The sequence below is a fragment of the Alosa sapidissima genome, chromosome 5 (genome assembly GCF_018492685.1).
Source record: "Alosa sapidissima isolate fAloSap1 chromosome 5, fAloSap1.pri, whole genome shotgun sequence".
In the NCBI taxonomy this organism is placed as follows: domain Eukaryota; kingdom Metazoa; phylum Chordata; class Actinopteri; order Clupeiformes; family Clupeidae; genus Alosa; species Alosa sapidissima.
Window position 1 is genome coordinate 6,155,376 of NC_055961.1, and position 21,550 is coordinate 6,176,925.

At 50.0% G+C, this 21,550-nt stretch overlaps 1 protein-coding gene across 8 annotated transcripts in view; it reads right to left on the reverse strand.

Moving 5' to 3' along the window:
• The window catches only part of LOC121709225 (neural cell adhesion molecule 1-like), a 186,963-nt gene extending 165,725 nt beyond the window's left edge, over positions 1-21,238 (reverse strand). For all 8 annotated transcript variants that reach the window (XM_042092442.1, XM_042092441.1, XM_042092440.1 and 5 more), the window contains exon 1: positions 21,011-21,238. In XM_042092442.1, the coding sequence (XP_041948376.1) occupies positions 21,011-21,062 (52 nt within the window). In that variant the 5' untranslated portion in view covers positions 21,063-21,238. The remainder of the gene's footprint in view (positions 1-21,010) is intronic.
• Between the last annotated feature and the right edge of the window lie 312 nt (positions 21,239-21,550).

A 21,550-nucleotide genomic window follows, 5' to 3' on the forward strand; every position in this document is an offset into this window, starting at 1 on the left:
CCAGAGTAAATAAGCCTCTTGCATATCTCATAACGGAGTTAGTTAAAATTGGTTACATTTGTCAAAAAAGGCAAATGTGTTTTCTTTGATCTTTTCAATGTTTTTCAACACCACTACCCTCTACAGTCATACCCCTCAACACCACTACCCTCTCTACAGTCATACCCCTCAACACCACTACCCTCTCTACAGTCATACCCCTCAACACCACTACCCTCTACAGTCATACCCCTCAACACCACTACCCTCTCTACAGTCATACCCCTCAACACCACTACCCTCTACAGTCATACCCCTCAACCACCCACTACCCTCTCTACAGTCATAACCCCTCAACACCACTACCCTCTACAGTCATACCCCTCAACACCACTACCCTCTCTACAGTCATACCCCTCAACACCACTACCATAAACAAACATTCTGAATTATTTGATAGCTGTTATCTGGAAATTGAAAAAAAGACACAATTGAGAGCAATCTGAAGAGGCTGAGTTGGCAAATCAACACACAGTACAATCAATAAGTGTAGAAATAAACTCCACACACACACACACACACACACACACACACACACACACACACACACACACACACACACACACACACACGTCACACAACACACAGCACAATCAATAAATGTAGAAATAAACTCCCTAAAGCAACGCAAGAGTTCATATATATGGGGAGAAAATGCTACATCAAACAACACACTTCCCTCCCTTTGACTTTTTTATGTTTTTTTTTTTATTTCCTTGCAGATTCTTCATCCCAGCCCTATTCAGCATTCTGAATGCCTTACACATGCACTGAAATGCATCAACGACTATTGAGTGAGAAAGAAGCTTCTGAGACCCCCCCCCCCCCCCCCCCCCCCCACCCCCCCCCCCCGCCCCCCCGCCACACACACACACACACACACATACACCATGCCTGTCTTTTGCTCAATACCTGTTCAAGGCAGCCAAAAGGTAAAATGCAACCAAGTAAGCAAGTCTCTTTACAGCGCTTTGGAGGCGACAGAGAAAAGCAGATCATCCACAGAGCGTCAGGATCGATGCGTTCAGCAGAACAGACAGAAAAAACGCAGGGGAACGAGGAGAGGAGAGGAGAGGAGAGGAGAGGAGAGGAGAGGAGGGGGGGAGGAGAGGAGAGGAGAGGAATGCTTTTTAAGCTCGATATTCTCTATCCTCTCGATGGTCCCCGCTCCAAACTAGCTGGGGAACATCAGTAGGGGGCTTCACTGCAGAGTTGCAAGGGCTCAGGAAACACAGCATAGGGACACAGGAAAACACAGCATAGGAACACAGGAGGACACAGAATAGGACATAGGACACACAGCATAGGACTCAGGAAACACAGCATAGGACACAGGAGGACACAGCATAGGACACAGGAAACACAGCATAGGACTCAGGAAAACACAGCATAGGACACAGGACACACAGCATAGGACACAGGAAACACAGCATAGGGACACAGGAAACACAGCATAGGACTCAGGAAACACAGCATAGGACTCAGGAAACACCGCATAGGACTCAGGAGGACACGAGGAAACACAGCATAGGACACAGGAAACACAGCATAGGACTCAGGGGAAGATGGACGACTGAAGACTGGGGACAGAGGACAGTCAGGATGGATGAAAGACAGACAGACGAGTGAAGACAGAGACTGATAAGTGAGGACTCAGGAAATAGGACAGATGACTAAGGACACACACTCATAAGTGAGGAGCATGAATGAGGACACACACAAATAAGTGAGGACACAGGAGTGAGGAGGGATGACTAAGGACACACACTGATGACTGAGGACACACACTAATAAGTGAGGACACAGGACTGAGGAGGGATGACTAAGGGCACACACTGATGACCATGGGCGGATTATGAACTTTCGGGCCCCTGGGCCCAGATGTATTAAGGGGCCCCCACTAATTGTCCTATGTGGGAGGGGGAGGTTGGGGGTCCTCCCCCAGAAAATGTTTAATTTGTTTGATGTGAATTTCCTGTATTCTGGTGCATTTTGGGGGATGGCCAATACTACATTCAATCAGATTCATAGCCTACAGCCTGATATTGAGGCAATGATTCCATGCAAAAGCTTGGGCTTCAGGGCCCCCTGCCCTGGGCCTGGGCCCGGTAGGCCCGTACAGTAATCCATCCCTGCTGATGACTGAGGACACACACTAATAAGTGAGGACTCAGGAGTGCGCAGGGATGATTGAGGAACAGACACTGAAGACTGAGGACACACACTATAAGTGAGGACTCAGGAGTGAGGAGGGATGATTGAGGACAGAAACTGATGACTGAGGACACACACTAATAAGTGAGGACTCAGGAGTGCGGAGGGATGATTGAGGACAGGACACTGAGGTCTCAGAAGAGGACAGTGGAGCGGCATGATGGAAGAGAGGGGACTAATTAAAGCCCTTTTCTGCCTCTTCCAGGCAAACGGGTGTCCAGAGACTGCCCCTCCCAATCAGAGTAATGAGGGCAGAACGGGGCAGAGGGCAGGAGGGGAGGGCAGATGAGGAGCGAGAGGGGGACGCCCGGCCCCGCCTGGGAGAACCCTTCATCAGCCGTCACCCGCACACACACACACACACACACACACACACACACACACACACACACACAGCATTATGAAGAGCAGCACAGAACAATATTACACTCAACCCTGGACGAGGAGACACATTATCCTCCAGATACGGTGTGTGTGTGTGTGTGTGTGTGTGTGTTGTGGTGTGTTGCCCCTAGAATAAGAGACATTATACTCGAGATGAGATGTGTGTGAATATCATGGGGATGAGATATGTGTGTGTGTGTGTGTGTGTGTGTGTGTGTGTGTGTGTGTGTCGCTGTGTGTGTGTGTGTGTGTGTGTGTGTGTGTGTGTGTGTGTTGTGTGTGTGTGTGTGTGTGTCGTCGCTGTGTGTGTGTGTGTGTGTGTGTGTGTGTGTGTGTGTGTGTGTGTGTGTGTGTTGTGTGTGTGTCGCTGTTGTGTGTGTGTGTGTGTGTGTGTGTGTGTGTGTGTGTGTGTGTGTGTGTGTGTCGCTGTGTGTGTGTGTGTGTGTGTGTGTGTGTGTGTGTGTGTGTGTGTCGCTGTGTGTGTGTGTGTGTGTGTGTGTGTGTGTGTGTGTGTGTGTTTGTCGCTGTGTGTGTGTGTGTGTGTGTGTGTGTGTGTGTGTGTGTGTGTGTGTGTGTGTGTGTGTGTGTGTGTGTGTGTGTGTGTGTGTGTGTGTGTGTGTGACTTTGTTGTTCCCCCGGGGCGACCTTGTTGCTCATTAAGCCCAGAACAATGGAGGTCCGCTCCACTAATGAGCCCAGAGCCCCGAGACTGGACCAGAACGGACTCTCCATCCACCCGCATCCTCCCAATCCCTCTGTGCGCTGAGCGAGGCCCGGCCCGAAACAAACGCATTCCCACCGGGCCCGCAAGGCTTGGCTGGACACTATCCCATTCACACTGGCATTGCAAGGCTCAGAGACGCTCGGCCCCAAACAAACCCACTCCCACCAGTTCTGTGATGATGGACCCGGACATAAACCCATTACCACCGGTTCTGAGAAGATGGGCCGGACACAATACCATTCCCACCGGTTCTGAGAAGATGGGCCGGACACAAACCCATTCCCCAACCGGTTCTGAGAAGATGGGCCGGACACAAACCCATTCCCACCGGTTCTGAGAAGATGGGCCAGACACAAACCCATTCCCACCGGCTCCCTGCGCCATAGTTTACTCATGGACGGCCCACTCCGTTGCCCCGGGCAACCGTGTGTCCTTCTCCAAAGCAGCCAGCGAGATTGGGTCTAATTTACCCCAGAGCAAGCATGGCAGAGCAAGCATGGCAGAGCAAGCATGGCAGAGCAAGCATGGCAGCATGATGAATGGGAGCGAGAGGGCTCTTAGAGCCGGCAGACAGACAGGCGAGAGAGCAGGGAGACAGGTCACCATAGAGCAGGGAGACAGGTCACCTTAGAGCAGGGAGACAGGTCACCTTAGAGCAGGGAGACAGGTCACCTTAGAGCACAGACACAGGTCAGGAAGACAGGCCAGCTCAGAGCAGGGAGACAGGCTAGCTTAGAGCAGGGAGACAGGTTAGCTCAGAGCAGGGAGACAGGTTAGCTTACAGCAGGGAGACAGGTTAGCTTAGAGCAGGGAGACAAACAAAGATCTAGCAACACATCTCCATGACTCAAACCCAGATAGTGAACTTTTAACTAGTAGCAGACTCTTATCAGCCCAGGGTCCCTGGTGACATGTCCCTGTCTTGTTTGTTTTGTCGTGTGTGTGTGTGTGTGTGTGTGTGTGTGTGTGTGTGTGTGTGTGTGTGTGTGTATGTGTCAGTGAGTAAGTGTGTGTATGATTGATTTAATCATGAGACATGCTGGAATAATCTTGTGCTGGCTGACTCACTGTTACACTCACTGTGCCTAATCTCGGATGGAAGCTGGCCAGGGGGGGTGGGGGGGGTCTTTTATTTTGGCGGGAGGAAGCCCTCCCTGTGACTGCAATAAAGACACTGGGGCCCACCAGTGCCACCACTCACCATCTGCCCCTTACCCAAAGCACACACACACACACACTCCCCCTGGGCCTGTATAGCCCTCTAAAGCCATCTGCCCCTGCCTTAGGGCCATGCCTTTAAATAGTTGTCAATACTAATAGATTTGGCCTAGCAGGACCATAGCAGAGATGCTCTAGCGGTCCCAGAGCAGAGCAGAGCTCACATTCCCTAGGCCACCGAGGCTCCACCAGCCCTGGCCAAAAATGTTCTCTCTCTCTCTCTCTCTCTCTCCTCTCTCTCCTCCTCATCCTCTCTCTCTCTCTCTCCTCTCTCTCTCTCTCTCGTCTCTCTCTCTCTCTCTCTCTCTGCGTTTTAAAGGCAAGGCTATTTTAGCTGCCTTTCCCGTACTGAAACCCAGAACTGGCCCATCTATAGGAGGTTTCACATGGGCAGCAGTGCTATAGATAGAGAGAGAGAGGGCTGGGTGTGCTTTCAATTGTCTTTTGGGACGCTAGTCTACCTTATGCTCACAACTCACAAGAGAAAGAGCTTTTCCACTTCCTTCTTACGTCCTTCCTGTACTCAAACCCACACACACACAAACACACACACTCTCACACACACTCCCCCCCCCCACACACACACACACACCAGACGCTTAACACACACACACAAACACACACACGCTCTCACACACACACACACACTCACCCCCCCCCCCCATACACACACACACCAGACGCTTAACACACACACACACACACACAGGGAAGTGGTATCGAACACCTCCACACACATATTGTATAATCTAATCAATATGAATTGCATAAGGTACGGTGTAAGGTACATCACGTTGCATTGGTATTCTCCTCTATTTTAAATCCCTGTACATACAGCATACACCCTCTTCCATCTGCCCTCTACATGCTAGTTAGCAGGGAGGCACTGTTGTTTATGCTAGTCTCTCCCTCAACCTAAACCCACTCTAATGCCTTCAAGTCTTCAGTCTTTTCACTTAATGCAGTTAAACTTGCCAAACGTTCAGCATCTGCCCCCAAATCACTACTGGCGTTAGCACCAAAACATACCTCAAGAGCAAAGTCCAGCTAATAGTACTGTGAAATAGACTTTACGGGAATATTTTGCAGATTTCTGCATGCATTTGGGGATAATTGGGGAGTTGGCCATCTCATAAACCGATGCAAGGAGTGATGGGGAAAAGGCTTCCTGCCACGGTTATGGGCTGAAGGGTGTTTGCACAGAAGATTACCATCAATTTCAGTCTATTTTAAGGGCTTTGTTTTCAACAAAGTTGTTTTTTTCCCCTCCGTCTTCGTGACCAAAACACTTATTCACACAGCGTGGCATAATTAGGGCCATTAAATTGCGTCGTTAGCATCGGAGGCTAATTGCAGTGGAGATTCGGCTCTCGGTGCTAAACAGCTAAAGAAGGCAATATGCTCGCGCTGCCTGCACGGGGCGTGGTCCTCGCACGGGGGACATAATTATCACTGTGCTCGTCTCCAGACTGGGGCCAGGGGCACCTCAGACAGAAGGGTTTAGAGGGACAGGCTGTTTCTGTCTTTAAAACAGAGCAGGTTTGATTGGCCCAATAGCGGATTCTCAGTCAGAAGAGCAGCTCTCTGATTGGCCCAGGACTGGAGTCTCCATAAGTAGACCAGGTCTGATTGGCTCCAACATGCCCAATGTCTACTATAGCCCACCATGCCAAACTGGCTTAGGCCTGGCCATGCTTCATGCTAACTCACTGACTGCTAGCTCACCTGGCGCTAACTACCTGGGACCAATGCTCTGTGTTTGTATGTGTTTTTATTTTGGGTTGATTGAAGAGAGGTCAGATGTTCTTTTCCTAAGCAACACACACACACACACACAAACACACAGAGACACATGCACACACACACACACTGTGCAGTAGCAGCTCTGCAGCTATTTTTACTCCTAATCACTTAAAGCTGTAACCACACCAAAAGGGGAGAGATCACGCCTGTCCACAGCTTTTACTCTCTCTCTCTCTCTCTCTCTCTCTCTCTCTCTCTCTCTCTCTCTCTCTCTCTCTCTCTCTCTCCATGCCTCCCTTTCTATCTCTCTCTCCCAACCTTGCTTCCTCCCTCTCTCTCTCTCCCACCCCCCCGCCTCTCTCTCTCTCTCTCTCCCTGCCTCTCTCTCTCCCTGCCTCCCTCTCTCGCTGTCTATATCTCTGTCTGTTTTTTTATTGTGTCCAGAAACACAATAGCGAGTGAAACGATAGTGGGGCATGAGTGAAGAGAGAGAGCGAGGGAGGACAGAGAGAGAGAGAGAGAGGGAGAAGACAGAGAGAGAGAGCGAAAGGAGAAGAGAGAGAGAGAGCGAGGGAGAAGAGAGAGAGGAAGAGTGAAAACAGAGAAAAGACAAGAGAGGGAGAGAGCAAGAGAGAGAGCAAGAAATAGAAGTGAGAGTGAAAAGACAGGCAGGAGTGTGCTCAGAGCTCTCTCTCTCTGTATATGTGTGTGTGTGTGTGTGTGTGTGTGTTCTCTGAGCTGCAGATTAATGGGGTGACCATGACCCAGATTTCTCCGTTTTCCCAGGTCATCACCTCTACGCTCTCTTAATCTGGACAACCTCCTCGACCTCAGTCACACAGTTACTTACTACTTCTGCTAATGCTCTATAGGTATGAGCACACACACACACACACACACACACACACACACACAGAGAAAGAGAGAGAGAGAGTTGAAATATACAATCAGATTTCAATTCCCACTGATCTCATCTCTATAGTCTCACTCTCAACATCATCATCCTCATCCTCCTCACTATCATAATCTTCCTCATCCTCACTGTCGTCACCCTCCTCATAAAGCGCACACTCTTCACCATCTCTCTCCTCTCCTCCTCTTCCTCCCTCTCTCCTCTCCTCCGCTGTTTGCAGAGAGGGGAATGATTAAGTCACTAAAACAAAGAGGCCGTGTTCAGAAAATGGCCGTGGGGAAAAATAAACTCCTCAGTCTCTTATTCTCTCTCCCTCCCTCTCTCTCTATCCCTCTCCCCTCTTTTCTTCCTCCTCACTCTCTCCCACTGTCCTTTTCCTCTCTTCTCTCTCTCCCTCTCACTCTCCCCTCTCTCTCTCTCTTCTCTCTCTCTGTTTCCCCTCTTCTCTCCCTCTCTCTCTCTCTCTCTCTCTCTCTCTCTCTCTCTCTCGCTCACTTCCTGTCCTGGCCTGTGAGTGTCTCTTGTTGTCGTTTTGCGCGAGCAGCAAATCAAATGTCAGGGTTATCTCGCGCTGCGGCTCTCTCCACAGGGACGGCCAAATGGGATGCGGACATGAAATTAAATGCTTAGCAGCTCCACTCAAGGCTCCACGGCAACCCAGGTCAGGGCACCTGCTGTCCTCCATCCCATAATACTCCTCCATCAAGGGCTCCCAGGGCCCCCTGTTGCTAACGCACACCTCCTGCAGCTCTGCTACGTCGGCAGGATTCACCTGCCCAGGAGGAACGCACTGGGGCCGGATCCGGCCCACCTTTGGCCCACATGTGGCTGTGATCCGCGTCACAGTGAGCCACTATCTGCTCCACAGCACCCTTCCCTCAGCGTGTGCAATAGCAGCTAATGCGGCCATGACTCCACTGAGCAATGCCCCACACCAGGCTCAGCTGAGACATGAGGCCTCATGCAGTAGCCTATCACACATACTGCTGGAGAGGGGAAGCATATGGGTTCTAGAGATAGCTCAGTGTGTGTGTGTGTGTGTGTGTGTGTGTGTGTGTGTGTGTTTATGAGGGCATTTATGAGGCATGTTTGTTTAATTCCCAGTTTGATGGGGCCATATTGAACAAGACAGCTTTGAACATCACCGACATCTACTGATGCTCAGTGTGTGTGTGTGTGTGTGTGTGTGTGTGTGTGTGTGTGTGTGTATGTGTGTGTGTGTGTGTGTGTGTGTGTGTGTGTGTGTGTGTGTGTGTGTGTGTGTGTGTGTGTGTGTGTATGTGTGTGTATGTGTGTGTGTGTGTGTGTGTGTGTGTGTGTGTGTGTGAGAATGATGACACAAATATGATAATAAGATTAAGAGTGTGTGAAGAGGAAGCTGCCTCCTGGCTCCTGCAGACGAGGCAGATCAGGCAGTGAAATGAAGTGACACATGCCAATCAAACTACCTCCACTCTCTTCCTCCTTTCATTCAGTCCTCTCTTCCTCTCCTCTCTTCTCCTCCTCTCTTCCTCCTCTCATTCACATTGTCCTGTCCTGTCCTCTCCTCCTCTCTCTTCTCCTCCTCTCCTCTCCTCTTTTCTCTCCTCCTCTCCTCTACTCTCATCTCGAGTGCACACCTACTCAGTGGGCCTGGGTGTATAGTGTATAAGTATAAGTATATATACTCTTTTGATCCTGTGAGGGAAATTTGCATTTATCCCAATCCGTGAATTAGTGAAACACACTCAGCACACATTGAACACACAGTGAGGTGAAGCACACACTAATCCCGGCGCAGTGAGCTGCCTGCAACAACAGCGGAGCTCGGGGAGCAGTGAGGGGTTAGGTGCCTTGCTCAAGGGCACTTCAGCCGTGCCTACTGGTCGGGATTCGAACCGGCAACCCTCCGGTTAGAAGTCCGAAGCGCTAACCAGTAGGCCACGGCTGCCCCTCTAGTGCATAAGTGCAGTCATAATAGTGTATAGTGAGTGTTAGGGTGTGTGTGTGTGTGTGTGTGTGTGTGTGTGTGTGTGTGTGTGTGTGTGTGTGTGTGTGTGTGTGTGTGTGTGTGTGTGTGTGTGTGTGTGTGTGTGTGTGTGTGTGTGTGTAGACTCTCTGAGCATAGGGGACCGACCATGCTGAGAGTAAACACCATTAGAATGAAGCAGCCTTGAGCAGTCAGATGTAACTGAAAATGCACTCCTACATTCACTCCCTCTTCTGTGAACTATGGACACGGTGGAGGGTTGGGGGCTGGAGACTAATTTCATCAACACACCCATCCAAACATAACACACACACACACACACTGAAGCCCACTGAGAATCGAGATGTCACGGTTTCACAGAATCATCTGGCAGAGTTCATTATGAGAGAAATAATCACTGTTTCATTGTTCCATTATTTTCCATTTCAGCTATATCAACAACACACTCTCTTAACTAGCCCATTAAAACATCACAATTCCCTAACTAGCCCTAACTAGCCTATTTCAACAACACAATTCCCTAACTAGCCCTAACTAGCCCATTTCAACAACACAATTCCCTAACTAGCCCATTTCAACAACACAATTCCTTAATTAGGCTTAACTGCATTTCACCCAAACTAGCCTTATCTAGCCCCTTAAAACAACACAATTCCTTAACTAGCGTAAACTAGCCTTAACTAGCCCAGGTCCAGAGCATTTCACCCTAACTAGCCTTAACTAGCCTAGGCCCACTAGCCAGACATATGCTCAGCTCAGATTTCCACGTGAGTGTGTGTGTGTGTGTGTGTGTGTGTGTGTGTGTGTGTGTGTGTGTGTGTGTGTGTGTGTGTGTATGTCTCTGTCTCTGTGTGTGTGTGTGTGTGTGTGTGTGTGTGTGTGTGTGTGTGTGGTTGCGCATATGGAGCCTGGGCTCCTGTCTGGGCCAATGCACACGGCTCATTTAGCGCGCTTAATGTCTCCCAGCATGACAGGTCTCCACGGCGATGGGGGTGGGGCACGGGGGTGTGTCTGTGGAGTTCCGCTCATGAATAATTCACCAGTGTTGGATTATTCACCAGGAGCTTAAGGATGTCGACTTACAATGATCCCATATTTTAAAAAACGTCACATATTTCAAATGATAATACTGCAACATATTTTCCCACTGCCTCCTCTAGGCTGCAGACAGAAATGGCAATGACAGTACAGCAGTGTGTGTGTGTGTGTGTGTGTGTGTGTGTGTGTGTGTCTGTGTGTGTGTATGTGTGTCTTTCACCTAAATATAAAACTCGTTTGAGTGGCCTTTAATCTTCCCCTCACAGGTCTTAAGAAATGATAGTAAACAGGCTGCCACACCACTGCTTTTGGCATGTTACACAACTCTGAATATTCTGCATTTCGCACAGAATATATTACTATCTGCTTCGGAAAAGGGCTGCTTTTCAACATGCATGCGATCCATCTGAGCAATCTATTATTAATACAATAAACACCAATAATACATTAATATTCACCCTCCATCTACGTTTGAAATATTATAAAATCAAAGGCTAATTTACTCCATATATCTTCTATGAAATATTAACAACACACACATGCATGCCTGATGCCGCTGTCCCACCCTCCCACACTGGAGGCTGTCCCCCGTGAGTGTGTCCCTATCCAGCCTGCTGGTGTGTGTGTGTGTGTGTGTGTGTGAGTGTGTGTGTGTGTGTGTGTGTGTGTCATGAGTGTGTCCCTATCCAGCCTGCTGGTGTGTGTGTGTGTGAGTGTGTGTGTGTGTGTGTGTGTCGTGAGTGTGTGTGTGTCGTGAGTGTGTCCCTATCCAGCCTGCTGGTGTGTGTGTGTGTGAGTGTGTGTGTGTGTGTGAGTGTGTGAGTGTGTGTGTGTGTCGTGAGTGTGTGTGTGTCGTGAGTGTGTCCCTATCCAGCCTGCTGGTGTGTGTGTGTGTGAGTGTGTGTGTGTGTGTGAGTGTGTGAGTGTGTGTGTGTGTCGTGAGTGTGTGTGTGTGTCGTGAGTGTGTGTGTGTCGTGAGTGTGTCCCTATCCAGCCTGCTGGTGGCCCAGCTGCCCCAGGGAGTGGTGCAGGGAAGATCACGGCAGGGTGGGGTGGGGCCCCTTGCACCGACACAAAAGGTTTATGCTAGTAGTAGAGATGAGCTTGGGGTGTGTGTGTGTGTGTGTATATATTTGTGTGTATGTGTGTGTGTGTGTGTGTGTGTGTGTGTGTGTGTGTGTGTGTGTGTGCGTATGTGTGTGTGTGTGTGTGTGTGTGTGCTTATGTGTGTGCATATGTGTGTGTGTGTGCGTATGTGTGTGTGTGTGTGTGTGTGTGTGCTTATGTGTGTGCATATGTGTGTGTGTGCGTATGTGTGTGTGTGGGAGCTTGTTCCACTGGGCAATATTGGAGACGCACAAAGAGCTCTGCCGCCACTGTTGCCTATTCACTGAGACGCTTCGTCACCAAGAGCACACACACACACACACACACACACACACACACAAGAGACAGAGAACAATCACCTCCACCGGGGGTGCCACTGCCCTTCCTCCACACACACGCAAACACACACACACACACACAGCCCCCTATGGGCCTTTGTCTCGCCTCTGTCTCTGGTGTCTGTGATTGTGTGTGTGTGTGTTTGTCCATGCATGTGTGCTTGTGTGTGTGTGTGTGTGTGTGTGTGTGTGTGTGTGTGTGTGTGTGTGTGTTGGAGGGTAGGCAGCAGACTGCCAGTGTCTCTGAAAGACTCCTCCAGTGCTTAACCCCAATAAATAAGCGTCTCCCCTCCCAGAGCGGGGCTGGGGTGAGGGTTGGGTCGGGTTGGGTCGGGCGGCACCATGGCACGGCGGGCCTTCAGCGCCCGGCGCTGGAGAATTTCATAAAGGTGATTTATTAGGGTGGTTAAATCATCAGCGCCCGTAGCAGCAGCAGTGCAGGCTGGGCTTCCCGGATCAGATGCACATTCTGGCCCCTCAGCTCCAGCTCTCAGCGGAGCGGCACCGCGAGCAAATGGAAGTACCGCACGCTGTGTGCAAAAGCGCTTACTCTGGGGCAACCTCTGCAGTAAACACACACACACACTCCAGCCACATCTGGGCCACGTCTGGGCCAAATCCGCATGAGATCAGGAGCAGAGCTGGACCAGAACTGCCCAAAATGTACCACTACTTTCAGACCAGTGACCAGGGCTGGACGAACTCTGCCTTGTGTTATGTTCAACCCGTCTTTTGTCAATTCAAACCAGGTTGTGATAGTTGAGATTGGACACCTGTCTCTTTTCCCTCGCTCGGCAAAACCTGGACCACACACACACACACACACACACACACACACACACAAACACACACATACACACACACACAAACACATGGCTGTACCCTGCAGAGGGGACTGGAGGAGGAAGCTGCTCCATCTGATCCAGTTCACTGGTTCCCCATCTGGCGTGGCCCCATTAAAATTACAGTGCGACTGAAATATAGAGGCAGTCTGTGGAGACGGCACCATCAGCCCTACACTGGAGCTCAGCCACATGACACCAGCTCCACTCCCACCCCAGCACTCAACCCACTCCCACCCCAGCACTCAACCCACTCCCCACTCCCACCCCAGCACTCAACCCACCCCCACCCCAGCACTCAACCCACTCCCACCCCAGCACTCAACCCACTCCCACCCCAGCACTCAACCCACTCCCACCCCAGCACTCAACCCACCCCAGCACTCAACCCACTCCCACCCCAGCACTCAACCCACTCCCACCCCAGCACTCCCACCCCAGCACTCAACCCACTCCCACCCCAGCACTCAACTCTAAACCAGGTCCACCCACTTTAATACTCAACTCTAAACCAGGTCCACCCACTTTAATACTCAACTCTAAACCAGCTCCACTCTTACCCTTTAACTTAACTCTTAAACCAGCACCACTCCCACCCGGTTACTCAGCTCTTAAACCAGCTCCACTCTGCTTCCTGATCCATTACTCAGCTCTGAGCCAGCACCATCTGACCCCCCCCCCCCCATCTCTGAGATCTTCGTGTGTGTTGGACAGTGGAGAGTCATGAGCCTGGCTGTGTGTTGCGTCTATGTGAAATGCAAGCGTGTGTGCTGGACAGTGGAGAGTCATGGGCCTGGCTGTGTGTTGCGTCTCTATGTGAAATGCAGGCGTGTGTGTTGCGTCTCCATGTGAAATGCAGGCGTGTGTGTTGCGTCTCTATGTGAAATGCAGGCGTGTGTGTTGCGTCTCTATGTGAAATGCAGGCGTGTGTGTTGCGTCTCTATGTGAAATTCAGGCGTGTGTGTTGCGTCTCTATGTGAAATGCAGGCGTGTGTGTTGCGTCTCTATGTGAAATTCAGGCGTGTGTGTTGCGTCTCTATGTGAAATGCAGGTGTGTGTGTTGCGTCTCTATGTGAAATGCAGGCGTGTGTGTTGCGTCTCTATGTGAAATGCAGGCGTGTGTGCTGGACAGTGGAGAGTCATAGTGCGGGAGCAGGTATGCAGGCAGACACACGGTTCACCCGCTGCGCTGCAAGCTCGCCTGTGGTTTTCACCCGCCGCTCCGCTGGAGGAGGAGGAGGAGGAGGAGGAGGAGGAGGAGATGTTAAAACCATCTGCGTCTCCCCCACTCATTCATTCATTCATGTGCTCGCTCCTCTGCGCTCCGAGCGGAAAATTCCATCGCTATGTGACACCTTCTTCCTTCTGACCGCCATTACGGGAGGAATTCACACCGCGGAGACATTGCACCACCCTCCCCACTCCACCCCCACCCCCACCCCCACCCCCACCCCAGACCTCTCCATCTGCCCCGGGCCTGTGAGGGAGCTATGAGCAGGAGGGCTGAACGAGGCGCTGCACTGAGACAGAGGCTCCAGAGGCAGCATGGAGATTGAGGAGGGAGTTGAGCTCCACAGCAAACACTCCAACTCCATACTCCAGCTTTAGCACTGAGAGAGGGAGGGAGAGAGAAAGAAAGAGAGAGAAAGAAAGAGAAAAAGAGAGAGAGAGAGAGAGACTATATGCAGTATGGAGATTGAAGAGGGAGTTGAGCTTCACAGCGAGCCCAAACTCCAGCTTTAGCGCTGAGAGACAGAGGGAGAGAGAGAAAGAGAGAGAGAGAGAGAGAGAGAGAGAGAGTAGATGCAGCATGGAGATTGAAAAGGGAGTTGAGCTTCAGGACTGAATGAGGCCCAGATGGAGTCAGAGGGGGGTGGAGGAGGAGGAAGGGGCAGAGCTTCAGAGCGGATGCCTTCAGCCCTCACCTCACCTCACCCTGTGGGCACCCAGCCATTCACCCTCACCTCACCTCGCCCCATGGGCACCCAGAGGGCAGCGGGCACCATCGAGCACCATCGCTGACCTGGCACCATGTGAGACTCCACAGGATTGGAGGGGACCAAGAGGACTGGTGCAGGATGAGGAGGGACCTCCTCTCCCATTACAGCACTTCAGGAGAACACCACAGAACACATACACCAGAACCCTCACGGAACACATGCGCCAGAACCCTCGCGGAACACATGCGCCAGAACCCTTGCGGAAAACACATGCGCCAGAACCCTCGCGGAACACATGCGCAAGAACCCTCGCGGAACACATGTGCCAGAACCCCTCGGGCCTTATAATGCAGAACCCCATGGGCCTTATAATGCAGAACCCCTCGGGCCTTATAATGCAGAACCCCATGGGAGGTCCAGATGTGGCGCTGGTCAGTCTGAGTCAGGAGCTGCAGCCACTGGGTGGAAGTGCTTTGTCTCCGCTGCCGGGGAGTCAATGTGAGTGGCACCCAATTCACCACCAGGGTGATGACTCACCTATTCTGACTCGCTATGCTAGCCATTCAGAACCAGCCCACGGCCAATCAGGAGCCTAGAGAATGAGCAACCAGCCAATCCCACGTGAGGAGCTCAGCCCTTAGCCCTCCGTTAACGGCCACTGGTCGCCATGACAGCCCAGCCTGATGAGTCACTCCCCAGACATGGAGGACAAAGGGGTAGAAGCTCGTGAAGTACCCCCAACGCAGGGGGAGGGGCAGGGGTAGGAGCGAGAGTGGGATGGGGGGATGGCGAAGAGAGAAAGAAAGGGAGGGAGATAAAGAGGGAGGGAGATAAAGAGGGAGGGAGAGAGAAGCATTGGGGGCGGCTGGTTGTTTTGTGTGCTAGTAGAGATATGGAACATGGATGTACGTGCAGGCGGCTGCACTGGCTCAGGGGGCCAGACCTCAGCAGAGCCTTCAGCTCCAATAAAGAGGAATCCTTTCAGAGACGGGCCGGCAGGGTCGGGGGACGAGGGGCGCGGGGGGGTGGGTGGGGGTGGGAGACGAGGGGCGGGGGGGGGTGGGGGGGCTTTCCCTCCTTTTTTCTTCTGTTTTTTCCTTCCCGCTCTGAATAGGACATCTTTGGTGCTCTCACACACACACACACATACACACACAGACACAGACACACACATACACACACACACACACATACACACACACACAGACACATACACACACAGACACACACACACACACACACACACACACACACACACACACACACACACACACACACACACACATACACATACACACACACACACACACACACATACACACACACACACACACACACACACACACACACACACACACACAACCCCCCCAGTCCTCATTCATGGGGAAATTAATATGCACAGACGACCCAGCTTTATCAAGCAGTTCAACTCAGACACGACAAACAACATAAAACAAACAGCACAAACGGCTGCTGGACTCCTCAGACACACACACACACACACACACACACACACACAGAGGAGATGTCCCATCTCTGGCTTGCTTGCTGATTCTCATTCTTCACTGTATGTTGCCACGGAAATGAGTCTCATTCAGAGCTGTACAGTGGAGGACTTGTGTGCTCCGTCTGTCACAACACAAATGCATTTCTTATTCATGCTCATCCTCGCGCTCCATTCATGGGCACTGAGCACGGCGCCTCAGACCAGGTTCAGAGACCAGGAGACAAGCCCCTCTCTGCTGCAGGGCTCCTTGCTCAGCACTCGTCCAGTTCAGTCAGTCAATTTCTCCAAATGGGTCTGTGTGTGTGTGCGTGTGTGTGTGTGTGTGTGTGTGTGTGTGTGTGTGTGTGTGTACAGAAGAGAATCTCATTTTGCTGCGCAAATTCAATCTCAGCCGGTCTGTTGTTCTTCCCCTGACCAGCCGCAGACACACAGGTCACTGATGAAGTCTGCTGAATATGAGCAGCAGTGACCACCACACCCATCTCTGACAGTTGCCAGTGGGGCGGAGGGTCACAGAGCTCCTTGTGGCCAAGGCCAACATGAAGCAACAAAGCTGAATGTCCCACTTTATCTACGTCCATTCAAAATCTCAGAGTGGGAATACACACTATGGACCCTTTCAACAAGGTAAACAAAAACAATGCTTGAACGTTCTATTTGGGCCCCAATCTACTTCCTCTGCATTAAGATAACATATGGAATGTTAAAACGGAAGTCTTGTGGGGCCAACTATGATGCTGATCATGGAACTCTCTTGAAAGGGTCTATAAAAGCTTCCTGTGTCTCAGTTGGCATAGCAACACCATCAAGGATGGACACGATGACAGTGATAACACAGATTGATGGGAATCTTTCAAATACGTCAGCTTGCCTTGGACGAAAAGTGCCTTCAAAGTGCAATAATACACACAGCCCAGATCAAATACTTCAGCTTGCCTTGGACAAAAAGTGCCTTCAAAGTGCAATAATACACACAGCCCAGATCAAATACTTCAGGTTGCCTTGGATAAAGAGTGCCTTCTAGGGATGTAATGATTACCGGTATAATGGTAAACCGCGATAAAAATGTTGACGATAATAATTACCGTTTTCATTTCAAACATCATGATCATCACTGTTGATTACCGCGGTGTGGAAACTGTGTGTTTAATCCTTCCCAGCTTCATCCTTCCGAGCCTGCTTTTTGACAGTAGGCCTGGTACAATGGAACAAAACTGGTACCCTACTGATTCTGTTGTCTAATTGATGGTTTTAACTACGATTTGGATTAGGCTACACCTGATTTTAAAAGGCGGAACTTTTTCAAAATGTGCACTGTATCATAGCCACTCTGCGTTTTTATGTCCGCGTCCACATTAAATCCATTCCACTCACGTTATCAGGAGAATACAGTAGCCTAAAGTTTTATTTTGAACGCTTACTTTGGTCTCACTCATTGCATCTAAATAACAGAAATAGCAAACTCCAAGTTATGGTAGGGTAAGTTAAGCTATAAGCACATAGCCAATTAAGCATGAAGAAAAAAGTGAACAGGACACTTTTTGAAACTATTTCAGCTTGTGTAGGCCTATCAGTGCTTTCTGAACATATTGAACACACTTTTAGAAATACCATGATAATACTGAAAACCGTGATAATTTTGGTCACTGTAACCGTGAGGTTAAATTTTCATACCGTTACATTCCTAGTGCCTTCTAAGTGGCACAATACACACAGCCCAGGTCCGGGGTGCTGAGACTCCTGCTTCAGCAGACGAGGTTGTCTGTCACGGTCACAGACTGTAATCCAGACTGACTAAAATATCTGATCCTGGAACAGTGGTGCGGAAGGCACAGGATGCTTCTGGCCAAGCCAGCAGGAGAGCACAAACTGAGCAAGAGAGGAGTGGAGCTGAGTGTGTGTGTGTGTGTGTGTGTGTGTGTGTATGTATGTGTGTGTGTGTGTGTGTATGTGAGTGTGTGTGTGTTTATGTGCGTGTTTGTGTGTGCATGGATGTATGTGTGTGTGTGCGTGTTTGTGTGTGCATGGATGTATGTGTGTGTGTGTGTGTGTGTGTGTGTTTGTGTGTGCATGGATGTGTGTGTGTGTGTTTGTGTGTGTGTGTGTGTCTTTATGTGTTTGTGTGTGTGTGTGTGTGTGTGTGTGTGTGTTCTTCAGCTGCTGAGGGAGCGGCTTGTGACGTGCAATGCTGGATGGGCTATTCATATCAGTTCCAGGGCAGAGACTCCAGCCTTATAATTTCCCCTTGTTAAGCTTTTTATACGACTTCCCCGTTGCAAAAATAGGCCATTTTATTTTCATAGTGGCTTTGAACTTACCACAAAAGTTGAAGTCCCAGATGTTAACCATCTTGGAATTGTTTATTTTTTCCAACTGTTGCCTAATCTTAAACTTCTCTCTGCTCTTGAGGTCAATTGCACATGAAGCACTTGTAAACAGCCCTAACTTTCTGCCATTTTGACGACTCGATCGGAGACTTTATTTGGTCGTTTTCGGGGCTGTGTTCACACGAGCCGCCTTCTAAAATGTTGGGGGGGGGGGGGGGGGGGGCACTGCTATGAAACATGAGAGGGAGAAGAATCTGAGGGAATGTTGTGAATGCAGTCGGAAACACACACACACACACACACACACACACACACACACACACACACACACACACTTACAAACAAAATCCAGCACACACACATTCTATCACTAATACACACACAAACTCACACATACAGTCACGCTTAGTCACACACTTATACACAAACTCCAACACATTTAGTCACTTACTCATTCAAGCTAACTCTCTCTCTCACACACACACATACACACACACACACACACACACACACACACACACACACACACACACACACACACACACACACACACACACAGAGAGAGCTGAGGGAATGCTGTGAATGCATTGGGAGGAAATCTAAGAGTGGCAGCGGCTGTTGCACATGACATGGGCGTAAGAGTGTTGGCGTGGCCCCAACAACTGTAGCAACGCATTAACATGTCAACACCCTGCACAAGACCTAGAAGAAATCAGCACTCTCTCTCTCTCTCTCTCTCACACACACACACACATACAAATGTGTACTCTCTCTCTCTCTCACAATCTCTCTCTCTTTCTTGCTCTCCCTTTCACACACAACCACACATACACAAATGTAAGCACAATAGCAAAGCAACAACCAGATGGAATAATCTAAAGCATAGCATCCAAATTAGCCTGGGAGTCGACTAATCTAGGTGAGGACAGACATATGAGAGAGGGAGAGAGAGACAGAGAGAGAGAGAGACAGAGAGAGAGGGGGGGGGGGGGTTGTACCCAGCTGATTTGCGGGAGTGGGGACTAGGCTCTGTGTCTCTGTGCTTGGAGACAAGCAGGAGCAGGTGCGCGTGCTTTCACAGCCCTTCATTATAAAACACCATTGTTAACGGGGAGAGGAGCACGCTCTACTCTCAGGCCTATTCACGGCGCTTTGTTCTTATCACAGAATCCCATGCCCAAAGTAGTCTGATATCCACATGCTGTCCTGCGTTCCGTGTCAGCGCTGAAGCCTACGCGGAATCCAGATCGTTGTTAGTGCTGCGTTAGTGAGCAATAACCGTTTTCCGCGCACTGGTCTGACCCGCTCTTGGGGTCCCGCAAGGGTTTGTGCTCCTCAACCCGACCCACGCCTACCCGGGGGGATTGCAGAAGGGAGAAGGGGGGCTTTATAAAGTTCGCGTTACATTCGCGGACTCCCCTCTAATGTTGTTTCGTATGGTCAACTCCTGTTGTTAGGCAGCTCGATTAGGTTGTGCACAAAATGGTGCGCCATGCGCGCACTCTGATTTCTATCTCCTCTTGTTCATATTAGACGAAGGAAACACCTATTCTGTGTAGAGACTTCAACCAGGCGCTCAAAACCGACACAACGTTACTGCTCTTTAACATCACACACACACACACACACACACACACCACAAGCAATGCATGGCAGAGTGCATGTATAGAAGAGGGTTAATGCTTTGGATAGGTCAGAGTGAGTGAGCAGCGCATCATTCCCGCCTAACCAACTGGTCCATGACAAATCATATAGTCCTTCTACAGTTACCAGAGTTACGTTCCCCCAGGCTTTCACGGATATAAATTAGCATCAAACTAGGCATAGATCACCCCGTTGGGTTTCTACAGGCTAGGAAAAGACTACGTACGTCTTTAGGCTATACAGAGTCGCTATAATTATTAGTGCGTACCACATGCAATCGTTTGTATTTGCGTGGCGGTTAGTGGCCGCTATAACACATAGGTATATAGGCATCACACAATCGCTCTGGATGTTTTGTGTTTGCAGGTGTCTTTCCTTGACACGGACGCGCAGTATTCACGTCTCTCTATTTCCCAGTCCAAAGCGGAGTAAACTCCGCTCGTGCTCTGCTCTGCTCTAAATTCCCTGACTTGGTGAGCAGAACTTGTTTTTGCGAGGTTAAAAGTAAAGCGAGCTGTGATTGCTTGTTTGTGCTCTTTGTGCTCGGAATACTCGAGAGCCAAGGTGTCAGGATCTGATTTTACTTCTGATCTGACCTGTAATGCTGAAATAATTACTTGCAAATCCTGTCTCAGTGGAAACCAAGGATCTCTTGACTGCAAAAAAAAAACAGACAGCGCAGTCTAAAGCAGGCTCTCTTGACCGGACTGTGCGAGATATGCCGTTATGTAACGAGCATCGCATCCAGCTCTCTACAACCCACCTGGTTCACCCTAAAGCGACCAGAAATATTTTAGCTCCCGTATCCCGGTTCTTTAACCTTACAATCACGCACCACGGTCTTTGGGAGCATCGGGGCTCTTCAACTCATCAGAACAACATCTACTGGCTGTCCGCGCACACACAGGCACGGATGCAAGGCTTCCAGGACAGAAAAGGATGCGAGTAGGATACATCAACAGAGCCGCAATAAAGAAGTGAAGCAACTCCCATGATTTCAATGCCTCGCAGCAAACAGATTTACATGACCTTATAATTAAAAAGGAAAGAAATCAAATCTAACCTGCATAACCAAAGAAGAGCAGAGCCCAGACCAGGTCCCTTGTTTGAAGCATTGCGATCTCTTCCAGACGTATTCTCCTAGAAGAACGTGCTGGTGAATTTGGATGGAGGAGTTTGGTGTTTTGTCAGATCTTAATAAATATTTTCCAACTAGCGCAGTCAGTGTCAGCTGTGGCGTAGTGGTACCGGTCCTCCGCAGCCCTCGATGAATGCTCGCGCAGCACAGACGCTCAGAGAGAGAGTGACAAGGAGCAGCCGTAGCACACAACGAGAATTAATCCGCCTGGGCACACGCACTCACGCTCACACTCGAGGGGGGGGGGGGGGGGCAGTGGATCTTCTATGGCAAGCATTTTCATCCTTTAGCCAGATTTTCTCAGTTGTATTTCAAAGCATAAAGCCTAAGCATTGCATTTGCCTGATTTTATAACGCGCAATTTAGCATTAGTAGCCTACTTAAAAATGAAGATGACGTGCCACATATGTTGTCAATCAGCCTGTAGCCTACAGTCTTCCTGAAAAGATTTGTTTTGAATCATCA